This window comes from Halyomorpha halys, unplaced genomic scaffold, assembly GCF_000696795.3.
Source record: "Halyomorpha halys isolate HHAL.00 unplaced genomic scaffold, Hhal_1.1 Scaffold551.1, whole genome shotgun sequence".
Lineage (NCBI taxonomy): Eukaryota > Metazoa > Arthropoda > Insecta > Hemiptera > Pentatomidae > Halyomorpha > Halyomorpha halys.
This window is the reverse complement of record NW_027112864.1, coordinates 242992-259195: the sequence shown is the minus strand read 5'-3', so window position 1 is coordinate 259195 and position 16204 is coordinate 242992. Positions and strand designations below refer to the sequence as shown.

Sequence of the window (16204 nt, the reverse complement as noted above, 5' to 3'; positions counted from 1 at the left end):
TATATATATATACATATATATATATTCATTAATGGGCGGTGTGTGTGTATGGCTGGCATGGGCAAGAAGTCTCTCGGCTATTAATACCTCGGAGAGTAGCTTTGATGTTAGCATCTCTGCCCTCAATGGGTTTCTTCTCCTTCACACTTTTCACCAAATTTTGTCTATCCTCTCAGGATATCAGGATAAAGATTATCCTGCGCCTATCCTAGCTGTGTAAAAATAAAGTGGTGTTAAGTGATCCTTAGTGCTATGAATGTACGCTTATAAATAACATCCGCTGTGTGTCCTTGCTTATATACACCGGAAGACTAAAATAATCTGTATGTCCAATAACGAGAGATGTCCGTATTGTAGAAGTTTTTATTTTAAACCTCATAAGAGTTTATCATTCCATTAAACAAGCCGATTTGAATTTAATTATATTAAAAAAAAAATATTTCGATTCCTCGTTCTAGTGAGAGTAATGACGTAGCTCCGATGTGTTGTAAAGATGTTTTTTAAAAATAAAATAACAAATGTCCTAGACGGGTTTGGTAAAATCTGAAATTTTTCAATAATTTTTACATTTTTAATTTTCTCAGTTTTATAGATTTGAACATTTCATATAATAAAAATTTAGTTTCTATTTAAACATAATATTGGGGATGACGAACTTCCAGATTACCCATCAAACTAATAGTAGAACGTAAACAAATCAACAACCAAACGAATTATTGTTGTTTTGTTGTAATTTATAGAAACATAAACAAATCTAATCCGAAACCATAAATAATAAATGTATATACTGTAACAAGGAAGCTTCAAGGGGCCGATTCTTAACCTTCACTGTGACAAACAAGATACTGTAAACAATTATACGATTTTAAACTGTTTTATAGAAAACTAAACTATAATTTTTTCCCCCCTTCTTTACATTAAAATCTAATAATAATCATTCACATTGTATTGTAGAAGGTTTCTCTGAAAACTCATTTCTACTTGATAAGAATGTATATGCTATTTAAATCTAACCAAAAACAATCCATATATATATATATATATATATATATATATATATATATATATATATATATATATACGAAATTATTAACATTTTTAAACTTTATCATACCAACGTAACAATGTGACTGATTAGAAATTCCACTCTCCTTCCAATGGTATCCAATCCAATGAACTCTCAAATTTTATTTTTGTTAATAAATTATATTAAGTGAACCATGAAGAATTTGGCAATAACTTGTGTACATGTTGATTAAAGGTAGTTTTGACCCGAAGTATATTTTCCAATTTTAAAGATCCACCGTCCAACTTCTTTTTAACAGTTAATAATCTATACAATCGCCTTCCATCACTGACAAGTACAGATCTGAAACGTCGATAAATATTCCGTAATTGTGGGAACATGCAAATCTAGAACATTAGTTATGTACTGTGGGGATTAATTTTTTTATTGTTTATTATTTCAGCTTTTTTTCTTATTTAATCGTTTCAACGATGGAATTGTGAAACTCTGAATATCGTTAGTAAAATAGGTCAGATTCATCTACATAATGTTCATATTTTTTAGTATGATCTTATCTTATGAGCTTCTAAACTTATTCTATGGTCGACGTTTCGGGCTATTGCCATAGTTTCATTATCTTCATTATATAATTACAAAAAAATTATAACTTTGATTTTGATTAAACTCAGCATATTAATATCAGTTAGGTCTTAGCTTCATTAAGTCCTGACTTAAATACTGAATTTTTAAATGGCTTCCTCTAAAGTACTTTTAATGGTTTATTTGAAACGATTCACTATTTCACAGTTTTATAAGTGATAAATGGATTTATATAAACTTTCAAAGGATTTAGGAAGAAAAAAATTTTTTTTCTGTTTGAAAATGCATTTCCGAACGTTGGAAAGGAAAATATAATATTCGAAATAGAAAGCCGAATTTTTATTTTTTATATAATTTAATATTGAATTATTAAAAACCCGATAAGTTTTTTTTCCTATATTAGTTATCTGAATGATTTTTCTAGTTAATATAATTCTCAATGAAGGTAATTCTTTCAAGTTTTGTTGTAATTTTCTTTGGTGAATGAAGACTCGAAGGCTGTGAATGGTGAACTTGGAGGACGAACGCTGTATAGCCAGATATGGACAGATGTTCTATAGCCAGGTGGACCATCCAGGTAGCGGGGTGGATGTATTCAGGTAGCTCCAAGTTCCCGAGGGTTCCATCATTTCCTCTATTAATATTTATACGCTCCGTAGTCCGTCTTCTTTTCTTTATTTTCATCATTAAAAATAAGAAATAGCCTTGAATGAACCTGTATAATTGATTTCGTATCTTCTCAGCTTTAAAAAAAAAACACATAAAAAATACAAGTTGTTTTTCAAAAGTAGCTCCTACTTTTTTTTTTTTTTTACAAAAGTACGTTGATAATCTCTAGTTAGAAATTAGATCTAGAAACAAATACGGATAAAACAAAATAAATGATTAGCAGTAACAATAACAATTTCGGTGATACAGATATAGGAGGAAATAAATAATAACATTTAGATAGGTTTAAGAACTTAGATTCTATAGGTAACTAGAAAAGACGAAATTTATGAGGATATAAAAGCGAGATTATATGCGACAAATGCTTGTTATTTTTAAATTTTGAAACTTAGATAGAATTTACAAAACTACTATCCTTCCCAGTTTTTTATGGATGTGAAACATGGCCTCTTACACTAGAGGAAAGAACAACGCCTTAAAGTTTTTCAAAATTAATTATTATGAACTGAGAGGTAGACCAAAACGTAGATTTATAGTAATTCAGATCCAGATTCAGTAACATGTGATATTTCATAATATTGAAACCTATTTGGTTGCTATATTTTTATTCATTAATTATTTTGAATAAGGTGTAATTACTAGAACTAGAACTTGCATATCTCATATTACACATATCTTCTTACCTACATAATATTATATTTCATCTTTCACTGTTTTCAATCTACAACCATCTAATTCCACGATTATCAACCAATTTATTTTTTTACTATTCAATTATATGTTTCTCCAAATCCTGTTGTTATCTCTTTTATTCTATAGCCGTGATGAAGACCTGATACTCAAGTCGAAACGTCGGCATAAAATAAATAAATATGGTTTTGTTTATTTATGTTGTTCTTTGCTGACCGCACCCCCCGACAAACTTCTCCAATTATTTTGAATGTTTAAATATTCCTTATTTTATAAATTAATATATTGAAATCGACTCTGGACAATAACTTACATCATGTTTTTATAAATTAATAAATATATTTTTGTAATTATAATAATACAATTCTACAAACAATTATAAACAGACACAATTGAAACGTACGACATTGAAACTGTTCGTCCTTCACCTTCTCATAGCCTTGCTGGCTTTTAAATTCCACTTATAACTTTTTCCTTGTTTTGTTATTTTATATAGTTATATGATTAATAATATTTTAGCTATAATTGAATTTAATAACATAATGCTTATTGTAAATTTATGAAGGAAAGCCTCTCTACATACGGTATTAAAGTTATAATAATAAGTAAAGTAAAAATAATAAATATCAGGTTAATTTTTATGATATGATACCGTGAATTTATTTTTTAACCGCTCGAAAAATTTGATAATTTAAATTAAACTTGATGCTATATAACTGCTTGAGTTCAAAAGATAAAAATTATCAAACTGTATGGCTTCAAAGTGAATTTTATATTTTTTAAATACAATATCGTTTGTATTAATTATTGAGAAAAGCATCTAAAATAAGCCAATAAAATAAAATCAGACCTGTTGCGTCTTGCAATATTTAAAGAATGAATTAATAACTAGTTAAATATATATTTTTTTTTAATAATTTATTTATTGATATTTACAACTGTATACACATATATACAACAAGTAAATTTGCTGTAGGTGACATAGTAACATGATAAAAACATGTGGAGAATCTACCCACTGATAGAACTCCAATAACATTTCTAGAAAAGAAGATCTCGAGGCCATCTTCTTTTCAGACGCCTAGGAGGATTATTAGGTAGTGAAGGAGAAGCCAGGTTAGAAACCAGTGGATTTGGGTGGTTGAGAAGTTTATTATGGAAGGAACGGTATCTGGTTCTGGCCAAATCGGCAACATATGGAATATTGAGGTCCTGATGGATGACTTGATTTGTGACAAAGTAAGGAGCATTAAGGATTTTACGAAGGATTTTGGACTGTAAGGATTGGATTCTGGAGGAATTTGATGGTTTAGTGGAGCCCCAAAGCTCAACTCCCTATGTCCAGATAGGCCTTATAATAGTTATGTAGATCAGTCTTAATTAAATATAAACTTTAAATAAAGGAAAAAGAATTCTAGTAAAGTAGAACCCCGCTTAACTGGGTCTCTGGATTTATCGGTTAAAAAAAAATTATTGAAGTGCTCAGAACGCTTTTAGTTCGTTATTACAATTTTAAAACTCATATGTACACTTAATCTAAAGAAATATATATTTTAAATAATATTGAATCGGTCTAATAAATTAAACTTCATCATTTATTAGTAGGTATATTATATCACATCACCTATATATACAGTGTCTATATCTTTGGGAGGAAAATAAAAAACATATCAAATTTATTGTATTTTCTTTTCATAATTTTATAACATTATTACGAAAATATTCACATATTTCATATATATTTTCAAAAATTTAGCAATCTTAATGTAATATTTTTGTTTTAAATTAAGGACTGTCTTTTTAAATAGAGACATTATTCTTTTGTACTCTCCGAATTTATTGATGATTTTCGATCCTTACCAGAATGGATTTAAGTGTTCTGTAATTTCGATTATTATTTTGCCTATTATAGTGTTCAGATGTAGAAAATTTATTATATATTTTATCATATTGTTACTGTTAATTTATATTAGTATTTATAATAATGAAAAGAAAAGGATTTCGAGATCTCCTTGGATGTAAATGAAGAGAGAATCGGGGTAGTTTTAGTCGGAGCGGAGTAGACCGTAGCGAGCCCGAAAGGAAGAGTGCTGCGGAGGAATGCGCGTCGTCACATCCTCCCGTCCACCCGTCCAGCTATCCCGTTTTAATAACTTCCGCTCCCAGCTCTGCCCTTCTCCTGTCGCCCCTCCATCCCGAAGGATCCCATCCAGGATATTATCTCCCTTTGTCTCATTAAATTTTATTAGTCTAACTATAATATGTCCATTTATGATTGCTTAAGAAATAATTATATAAAAGTAATCTTGTTTTTAACGTCATTTATTTTATTTTTATTGTTTGTTCGATGTTATATTTATTATAATAAACATAGTGACATTAAAATTTGAAAAACTAATTTTACTGTTTTACTAACGTCTCTTAAGCCACCAGGTTTAAACTAATAGTACAAGAGCCGGTAAGAAAAAAAGGCATTACTTCAATGAAAAATATGTATAATTACTAGTTAAGGGATTAAAAAATGGCGGCTGCTTCAAACCTTTAAAAAACATTGATTTTTCATTCGGAGCTCTATATCTTAAAAACTACCAACAACACTAGAAAATTTAAGAGAACATTATTTAAAGAAGAGTAAATTTGCTGAAATATTAGCCCTAAAAGAGCTATTTACGTCCAATAGTTCTCAAGCAAAATTTCTTAAAAATCTACTGAAAGATTATTAGTTAGTTAATTTATTTTGAGAAATCTATATCTCAGGAACTATATGACGTACAGATGTCTATTAGCACTCAAATTAAAGCTAGTTTAATGGAATATACAGAGGTTTATAACCTTTACCTTCGTAGGAATAGTATTTTTTATGATATTTGACAAAATAAACTCATCAAATGTTAATTTCTAGTTGTTCGTATAAAATGTTGAATTTTTGAAAAAATATATCTCTAGATCCATAAGATGCACATATGTCTGCCAACACTCAAATTAAAGGAAATTTAACTTACTATAAAGTAGTTTATGAGACTTATCTTCGTAGGAGTAGTAGTTTTTATGATATTCACATAAGAATATAAATTTGGCAAATGAAAATTTGTCCGAACAACTATAAATCAATATATTTTAGCAAATTTCTTGTAAACTGTTACTTCTACGAAGATAAACATCAGAAAAGACTTTATAGCTTATTAAACTAGCTTTAATTTGAGTGCTAATAGACATCTGTACGTCGAATGGTTTTTGAGATATAAATTTTTCAAAATTCACTAACTACTGATCTTTTAGTATGTCCCATACAACACTTTTATGAAATGTTGCTTTTTAAAAAGCTATATCTCGAGAACTATTTAACGTAAATAACTCTATTAGGACTCATATCTTAGCAAATTTACTCTTCTTTAAATGACGTTCTGTTAGGTTTTCTTGTGTTGTTAGTAGTTTTTAAGATATAGTGCTCCGAATTAAAAATTAGTTGTTTTTATTGCCTTGAAACAGCTGTTCATTTTTTATTCCCCTACCTATACTTGGCAGATTCATCAATTTTTACTATTAATTATACATAGTTTTCATTAAAGTAATAAAAAATTGGGATGAGATAACTGACTTTTTTCTCCTCTTGCGCTCTTGTACTGTAAGATTTTGTTACCTCAGATTTTTCCACGAGTAACATTAAAACACTTGTAACTTAGCGACTTTTTCTGGTCTACAGTTTTGTTAATTAGGTTACCAAGGTTACTTGAAAACTGATGTAACTGCCAAACTCCTCAATTCCTATCTCTAGTGCTAGAAATTGTGGAATACATTTCATTATCACCTGAGCATGTAATTCTGTGAAGTCTTTTTTAATAATAAAATCCATTTTTTTTTAATTCGAAAATAAACGGATGTATAATAATGTACAGTTGTAAATAGCAATAAATAAATATTAAAAAAAAAATAAACGGAATAATACAACACATCTTTGCTAAATAACTGATCATGATTGGAACATAGTCCAACTGGAACTATGGATGGTTCCTTGTATCGTTGCCTACTTAAACGTAAATCTCAGTTTAACCACCATTGACAGGCCGGTAAAGTTTACTATCAAATTCGAAGGTTAACTTTTCTGGTACAACGGGTAATTATTGACTGCGACCGGCCAATCTCATCCATTTTATTAGTTCAACAATATTTCGTAATTAATCAAGACCCATAGTTAAACTGAGTTTAAAACATACATTTTATCTACGGGTAATAAAAACTTTTAAATTATTGATGATATTTCCATTTTATATAATTTCCTTATTTTTTATTTTTATTGCACCCTACAATATGAAAAGTTTTTTTAAATTCATGTATTGATATTTATTACTATTAAAATATATTCAAGTAAATCTGGTGTTAGTTATACAATGATATGATACATACATGAGGATAATCTAACCAATTATAGAACTCCAATATATGAAATGTTAAAGTTGAAAAATTTAAACGGAGAACATTTTGAAGTTTAATGTTTCAGTTTTGATTATATAAGGGGTATTCATGATGTTGTGTTAAATGTTATAACTATAGGATTGTGAGCAGCCCTATTTGAAGTCATGTTAAACGTTAAATGCATAAGAGCCCCTAGCGGATTTTCTCAGCAACTTATTGTATAAGCCTTTATGTTTATAACCTTCCTTCCAGACCCTCATGTTATTGTTTACTTCAGTTTTGATTTAAGTAATTAATTAAAACATGCCTAGAGTGAGTGAAAAGTGGAATTTGTGTGAAAGTTTAGCTTATGAGTGTCTTATTGATCTTCAAACTTGTGAAGAAGAGAATGAAGATGAGCTAATTGACAACTGTATTGAAAGTCACAACAACTAATATGGCGGCGATCTCAACTGGTCTATTGTGTGACGTCATTCTCGATTTAACTGACCAAGTAACAGACTCTCAGCCATGTTAAATGTTATTTCGTTTTACCACGGCAAAAGAAGGCAATTTTTTTCGATTTAACACGAGTTTTTCCATTTAACACGCTTTAACATAGATCATGAATACCCCTATAATAAAATTTCATAATTTTAAAATAATTCTTTTAAACTCCGTTGACCCAAATTGTTTTTTTTTTCACGAAAATTTAGTGGTTATCTAGGAAAAAAAAAATGAAACGAAGATGTTTTTTTGTCGTATGCTTGTGTGTATATATATTCTTTCCGTATTATTTCTTAACCATACTCATCACTAAACCCTTTTAGTATGTATAGCTTCATCACATCTTAACAAGACCTATGCCAACACGTGTCCGGTTTTATTAATAAAACCATCCATTTGTATTCAGTAGTGTGGGAAATGTACGGACAATAGCCCATAAAAAGACACATAAGCGTTATAAAGAAAAAAAAAAAAGAACCTCTACTTGATTTCCAATTTCCTAATTGTAGAGGCTGTGCACGTTCCGACAGATCCTCCCGGACAACACTGCATCCTCTTAAACAAATCAGTCTTCACTTAAATGGATTTCTATGGAATCCATTCGGGTTAACTAAATCTCGGTATCGGATGAACTATATCGGTGCTAACTAGATATTAAGTGTTGTAATAACAGAGCAGTTACGCAAGCGGAAGCATAGTGATAGGTGGGACCGCTCATCAACCATAATGGAGCCATATTGACATGACCTCCAGTTCTTCCGGAGTTGTCTACCTTAGTCCCGCTCTGACTCCTGGATTTACCGACCTCTCTCCGCGTCCAAGTTGTTTTGTAAGAGAATGTATACAAACTTATCATTACTAATTTCGTGTTTTAAATTATTGTTTTCTTCGATAGACTTGGGAAATGTATAGAAAAGTCATTTTGGAAGTGTCTTAAAAGGTTCAAAGGTAACAATAAATTGGATTTAATCCGGCCCGGAGGACCAAGTTAAGATTCTTTGATTAATTTACTATTTGCGTTTCCATTACCGCAATTTGTCTGTCCTATCTGACCTCAAACATAAGAAAATCCGGCTTGTTTTCTGCTATAGGAGCGCTATCTGGTTGGTTTTAGACGAGGCTAATGTTACTAATGAATTCTCATTAGTTTTTCCATGTTCGGTACATTCGTTATTTTCTTGCCATGTATTCTTCATTCAACCTTTCAATCTGTATATTCTTCATTATTAGAACCAGAACTTTCCGATTTTCATTATATATTCCCCTCTGTTTTCCTTTATTACATCATTTATTCCAATTTCCCATTCATAACCAAACTGCCATATGTATCTATATTATGTTAATCAATTGAATCAGTCATTTAACTCAAGTAGTTGAAACCCAAATGGCGATTAAATTTGTAATTGCATGTTTACTTTTTAGAATTCTCAAATGACTTATTCAATTATTTATAGCTTATTTAAATAATAATTATTGAAAATAAAAAGTACACTTTAGTATAGTCTGTACAATTCTCTTATTCTCAGTGGACATTACGTAATTATGTCTTCTTAAAGAGCTCATAAAGTTCTTATTCATTCATTAATATTTTGTTCCAACATGTATGTTATGGGCTTGATGCAGCACGATTAAAACTCTCATCAAACTAGTTTGGAAGGTATTTGTAAATGAATAAAACCACATGCCATGGGCTAACTACTTTGATGATAGTTTAAACTATTGTTGGAAAACACCTTATGTATTATTTCATGTTTTGTTACCGTGGTGCTATAAATGTTTTCTACATGAACCTGTTTTTGGTGTTGCAGGTAATGCAGTGAAGGCTGGCAGTGGACATAGACCGTGGATGGCCGATGCCCCGCAGCGGACAGGGCGGCGGGTGTCCCTCAGCGAACCCCGACCAGAGGCGGCCCGGGTGCACAACGAGTACCTCGAGGCCCCGCTCCCCCCCTGTCACCATGAGAACAACAACAAGAAGCCCCCGGCGACCCTCCACCAGCCCAAGAAGTCCGGACCGCCACCGCCTCCACCCCCCGACTCCATCATCTGCAGCGAGTGCGGCAAGTGTCGATGCGAGTCCTGCAGGGAACCGAGAAGACCTCCTTCTGCCTGGCTCTGCTCCGACTTCTGCTACTGCTCGGTCGACTCCTGCGTCGACTACACCTCCTGCCTCTGCTGCGTCAAGGGGCTCCTGTACCATTGTGGCCCCCGCGAGGACTGGGCTGACGACCCCTGCTCTTGCACCGGGAGCCGGTGGCTGGCCAGGTGGTCCTGCCTCGGGTTGGCCTCTCTCTTCCTACCTTGCCTCTGCTGCTACTGCCCGCTGAGGGCTTGCGCAGACGCTTGTGAGTCCGGTTACGCAGCCTGCACCCACCGCGGCTGTACCTGCCAACGGAGGCTCCTGGAAAGCCCCCAACTCTCGTCACATTCCACGGTGTAGTGCGTGACTCCGGACTGTGTACATATCCATTCTAGGGCGTTTCGGTATAAAGGCCCTTAAGTGTCTACTCCTCCACGGACTTAATGGACTTATTAACTAATTGTTGGTAATGAAGAAAAACAAAAATATAAAAAAAAAAAAGTGAAACACACATTACAATTATCTATGTTTCAATATATGTAAACAAAAATTGTTATAGTGGACAAGTCGGTTCCCTAACATTAATTAACTGTTTTCCAATTTTGTATCTGTTCAGGGTTCTCGACCAGAATAGAATCTCACCATGTTAACGTAGCATTCCTGGTTCGGAAGCCCTGGAAAACTGACTCCTTGCATTTTAAATATTTATTCGCATTCCTCATAAAATCAGTCGATTTGTCCTAATCCATTTACCATTGCAGATTTGTTTTATGTAATAGTTGAAAATATGTTGATTTATTTGGAATGATAAGGGATTGGATGTTGTTAGCCATGAAATGGTCGTTTGATACAGTATTATCTAGTCTATTGAATTAATTTTGTAATTTTGAGAGTGGACGTTATCATATAATATTATTATTTCTGTATATATCAGTAATATCCTAGGCTGTTTTGTTGTTTCAGTGAGTCCCACTGGCCATAAAGACTACTGACGTAACTTATTATTTTTGTTTCAATCTTTTGACATTTTGTATTCGATATTATTATTTATTACTTTGTAATTTATATTATTAAATTATTACCATTGCCAGTTTTTTTTTTTTTTGTTATTTGAATTTATTACCTCTTTAAAAGTTCCCGATGGACAATGGGACTCTGAAAAAGTGTACATTTGTACTGCTTATAATTATTGTTGCAAACAAATTTATAAATAACTCACTCGAATAGATTGTTACCTTTCGAAACATCACAAAAAATTTGTTCAATGAATGACTAGTTTTGGTATCAGGGTACAAATTTTGCCCAATATATAAATATATATATATTTTCTAATACGCTATATTATTATAAGAAACTAATTTATTAAATAAAGAAAAGTTTGTACTCTGATACTCTTTATATTATTCATTTGGTAACAATTTATTTATTACTGAAGTCATATATGTTATGCTATATTAAACAGCATAATCGTTATTGTATATACCCTATAAATATATAAATACATATAAATAAATATATAAATATATATATATAAATAAAATAAAATGTAAACATGTAAACGTTAACAAAATATATTAAATAACAGACATTTAATTTATTTATCATGTTGTCTTTATTTCCTAATCCAGAATTTCATTTATTAACTTAATTGAAGTAATACATGTATATTACTAGTAATAAATAAATAAAAAGTATTTATTAAAGATATTAATAACGATGATAACGACAAAAGGTAAGTTGTCTGACCTATAGAATTCCGAATGGACAAGGTTCAACTCCTGACTTGGCTTGTTTACTTCTACTCTTTTAAGAAAATTGATGGAATATGCCAGGGTTATATCTTTGGTTAGACAGGTTCTTTCTGAGACCATTAATGGTTGTAGCACAGTGTGTAACTGTACTGTACTTCAAGAATAACTGAAAACTAGTAGTGTATTTACCAATACCTGTTCTTTTTGTATGAACTTACGATTAGACAAAACTTACAACCACTAGATCTGAAAAAATTTAATTATAAAGTACAAAATTAAACAGAATAAATTTAATGAAAGTGAATAATATTTAATTTACAAACCGTTTATACTCTTTTAGGGTATATAAATACTGTGTCAGACAAATTATTTCTTCATACTATATAATTGAATGTTTTGTGAAGTAATATTTCTTTGATACAAAGTGAGATCAATCAATTTTTTTTTTTTTTTTGTATTTTGTGGAAATTCAAGTTCGATTACTAGAAAATTATTCATTTCAACAATTTCTTTGGAGCTGTTGAAGCATTGACTAGTTTTATTAAATTTTTGTGAGAGTCAAATGAAGTGTTTGATTTGGATTCTAACCAAAAATTTTAATGATTGATAACTGCTATAGGTTTTTATTCTGTATTTAATTATGAGTAATTTCAACTTCAAATGTTTTGGGCTAGGAGTATTTGACATTTAAAATATTTATTTACCAATTTTTGGTGATGAACCCCATGTAGTAGGAACCTCATTTACTATAGCAAGTTCATATTTGATGCTGCAATATAGCATATAGTTGTTTTATTTAAATACAGATAAAGAAAATTCATAATAATGATTAGTTAGTTACAAAATTAACTTTTACAGGTCAGCGTGTTATAAATGAAAGTAATTCAAATCGAGACTAATTTAAATCAACAAACTTTTATTATAATATAACTCTGCAGTTAATTGAATGGCATTGATATCAAGGAAATTAAAATAATGAATTCCTTGAGACTACGAATACTCAATGAATAACTAAAGCATTATTTATTCTTTATTGACAGACTAAATAACAGCCACTGGTGAGGATATTTTACGATTGTCCTGGTATCTTGTTTTGGGCTTACCTATTGGCCGCATCCCATTTGGGTCATGTATAAACTTTTAGCTACTGTTATATTACACCCACTGAGTAGAAATGCCTTAATGATTTTAAACGTTGTTTTAATAAGTTTAGACACTTGGATACTTGCTGATGTATATTTCCTTGTTAGTCATTTTTCTCTATTTTCCTGATTCATGGAGGATATGTCTGAGATATTTTCTTTTAAAATTGCCTGTTCTTTCTACAACATATTTGTTGAATGCTCATGTCTCTCTTCCATAAGTTATAACATGTCTTATAAAGCCTTATCTTGGTGGTTCTGCTTTTTAAGCTTAAGCAGATAAAAGTATGTTTAATTTTCCAGTAATATTGCTCTTATCTTCTCATCTCCATTTGTTTCTTCATTCATTAAGTATTATAAACACTACTTACCCAACTGTTTTTTAAAGAAAATATTAAAAAATCAACGAGATATGCTGTTATATAAATTGCTCGAAATTAGTACTATGAATCCTTGAATTAAATCATATGAATGCTATAATAATACTTAAGAGTAGCATTTATCATATGTATTGAGTATTATGAAAACCTGATCTGAATATTGAAGCACTAGAAATAAATTTAATTGGAAAAGAACTAACAACACTAAGGGGGAAAGTATAATATATTATTACTTATGGATTCAGTTATTGCGCAAATATTACAAAATTGTATCATTACAATCTAAGAAGGAAATAACACTCAGTAGTTGATAAGGAAATTTTGTTTCTAGACTAAGCGTTGTGCAAGGAGGTAATTTGGCCAGAATCTCACTTAACCACCAACTTTTCTCTAAGTTTTTTTTTCAAGAGTACCCATATTATAAAGGTTGGGTGTGTCCCAGTTGGATCTATTAACCCCTGTGTCAATCCATGGCTGATATTACAGAATAAATAATTATCTACTGAAGCATGACATGAAACTGGACCTAGGAGACTATTACTCACCTCACTCAGCTACTTCTTAGTCATATCATAATATAAATAAATTTCTTTGTCGATTGTAGGAGACAAAAATGATATAAAGAGTTCTTAATGTTTTGTGAGGAAAGCTCATTTTATGGAAAACGATATTAAGCCACCTTAATAAAGAGAACATACCAGCTTTTATGAATTTAATTAAGATGGTGCCTGTTAATTAGATTTTTCCGTGTTAGATGTATGCATATTTTGTGAAATGTTACTGAACATCACTAACTTAATTAAGGGGATAATATTGTAGTTTCAAATCAAAGTTTTCTGCTATATAAGAATCCAAAATCCTTCTCTAGATATTTTCACCTTTAGAGAAACCTAAATGGTTATCATGGTTTGTCCTGGTAACATAGCAAAACAAACTAATAATATTAAACCATTTATTAAAAAAAACAAAAAAAAACTGAAGAAAATTATATGATTGTACTAATGTTCAATTAAAAGCAACTGTAAGAAACAAACCTTTTTCTTTTTAAACATATTCCTATCCACTTAATGAATAAAAAAGGCCAACCCAAAACATCACTTTGATATACTATGAGAAATCAACAATGAAGAAAACATGTATAGATTTATGTGCAATATTGGCATTTAAAAAAAATAATAAAACTATATTCTTGAGTATATTTACAAAATATGAAGTATTAAAATATTTGATCATATAAAAAATATAGCATAATAAATTTCAGTTATTTTAAAACTGTCATTTAATTAGCAAGTGTTATACCCTTGATGAAGTTGAGGAAATTTTTATATATATTGATTGGTAGGCTCTTGAGAAACTTTAAAATCGATTGTTTATTTTATCTAAATTTTATTACAATAAACAGTGTAGAAGGGTGGCATAATCCTACCCTCTTAAGTAAAACTGAAGTCAAAAAGTTGGACATGACTCCAGTAAAAACATTTATTTTATCGCAAATCTAAACTGAATTGAGGTTTTAGTAAATGCTGTTTACAATAATTTGGTTAATCCCCAATCAAAATCCATTGACATTCGTGCTTATGTCTCTATTCTTTTAAAACTGACACATTTCAATGTGATATGGGTCCCAAAATATACTCACTGTTGTAAAAAGTAGGTATTTAAAAGACTAAATTTTAATCGATTTATTCAATTAATTTCTCAGAAAAATTAGCCAAAAAGGATCCCTCTATTACTAACACGCCTTCGGAGCCCTTCTAGTCCGCATTTTTGGTTTCACTTGGCCTGATAAGTCCACCTCCAGTACACCTCCATTATACTCACTCCTCTATGGAACTAGATGAGTAGGTTATAAAACTGTTAACTCACTTTTGCTTCAGGTTCAATTTAGATTATAACAGTAAGTATTAAAAATAATTGTGGTAAGATTTGCCTAACTCTTTATGTTGTATCTACTCGTTTGGCACTAGTCGTATGTTCAAATGTTTGGTAAACAAAAGGAAGCAATACACAAAGTAACAATCCACAGACTTGTTTTGTTCTTCTGATTTTATTCTGCTATTACACTCGATTAATCCTGTTTTAATTTCAAAAAAGGAACAAAGTAAAGATAGGCTAAACGTAAGGAAACGTAAACATCATCAGGTTAGGTTGTAGATGATATAAACAAATTCATATAAATATTACTACATAACCTATAAATTCAACTTTCGTCCTAAAATTTTTATCAGAAACTTTTTAATTACCTAGACATATAATGTCTTCATAGATATATATGTGTTCTATATTAAATAAAAAATCTACTGTTTAAGTTAATTAACAGTGTATTTACACCGATTCGATAGAATTTTACAATGTACAATCTTAAGTAAGATTTAATTATTGAATCCAAAGGTTAGGGGAATTCTTCAAATAACTAAAATACAGATAGCACAAATATTCATCTCTTAAACAGTTCTAAAACTAAGCAAACTGAAAACAAACGTGTGAATACAGACCAAACTAGCTTTAATTTGTTCCCAAAAACCGACACTCCATGGTTTGGCCACAAATTCAGGCCTGCTTGTACCAGCCAATCCAAATAAGCCATCTACATGCTTGCGTATTCGCGAATTTTCAATTGTTTGGTAAACGTGTAGAGAGAGGCACCTTTAGGGATTTATACAAGATCAATCGGATTGTTATTAAAACCAAAATGGAGGTTTAGATTATAAGGTTAAGACAGATAAATAACGGAGAAAATTCTGAAATACAATCATTCAAAATCTGAAGTAGGAGTGAGAGACATACTTAGTACCGCCACCACTTAAAATTTAAAACGATAAGATTTCATAATTTTCTTTGTATTCCATCTATATTAACCTTACCATCCGAATGCCAATTTTTGTCTTATTTTTTCTATTATCAATCCGATTGATTCCTGCCAGTGTACAGTAACAGTAACAGTAAGATACCTGGGAATTCACCTAGATTGCCGCCTTACCTGGAAT

General features: G+C 30.8%; 1 protein-coding gene across 1 annotated transcript in view; it reads left to right on the top strand.

Annotated features, from left to right (window-relative positions):
- Positions 1–11541, top strand: part of sty (sprouty) — a 52111-nt gene extending 40570 nt beyond the window's left edge. The window contains exon 2 of the mRNA XM_014426111.2: positions 9673–11541. Coding sequence (XP_014281597.1) covers positions 9711–10304 — 594 coding nt within the window. The 5' untranslated portion in view covers positions 9673–9710 and the 3' untranslated portion in view covers positions 10305–11541. The remainder of the gene's footprint in view (positions 1–9672) is intronic.
- Positions 11542–16204: the final 4663 nt, after the last annotated feature.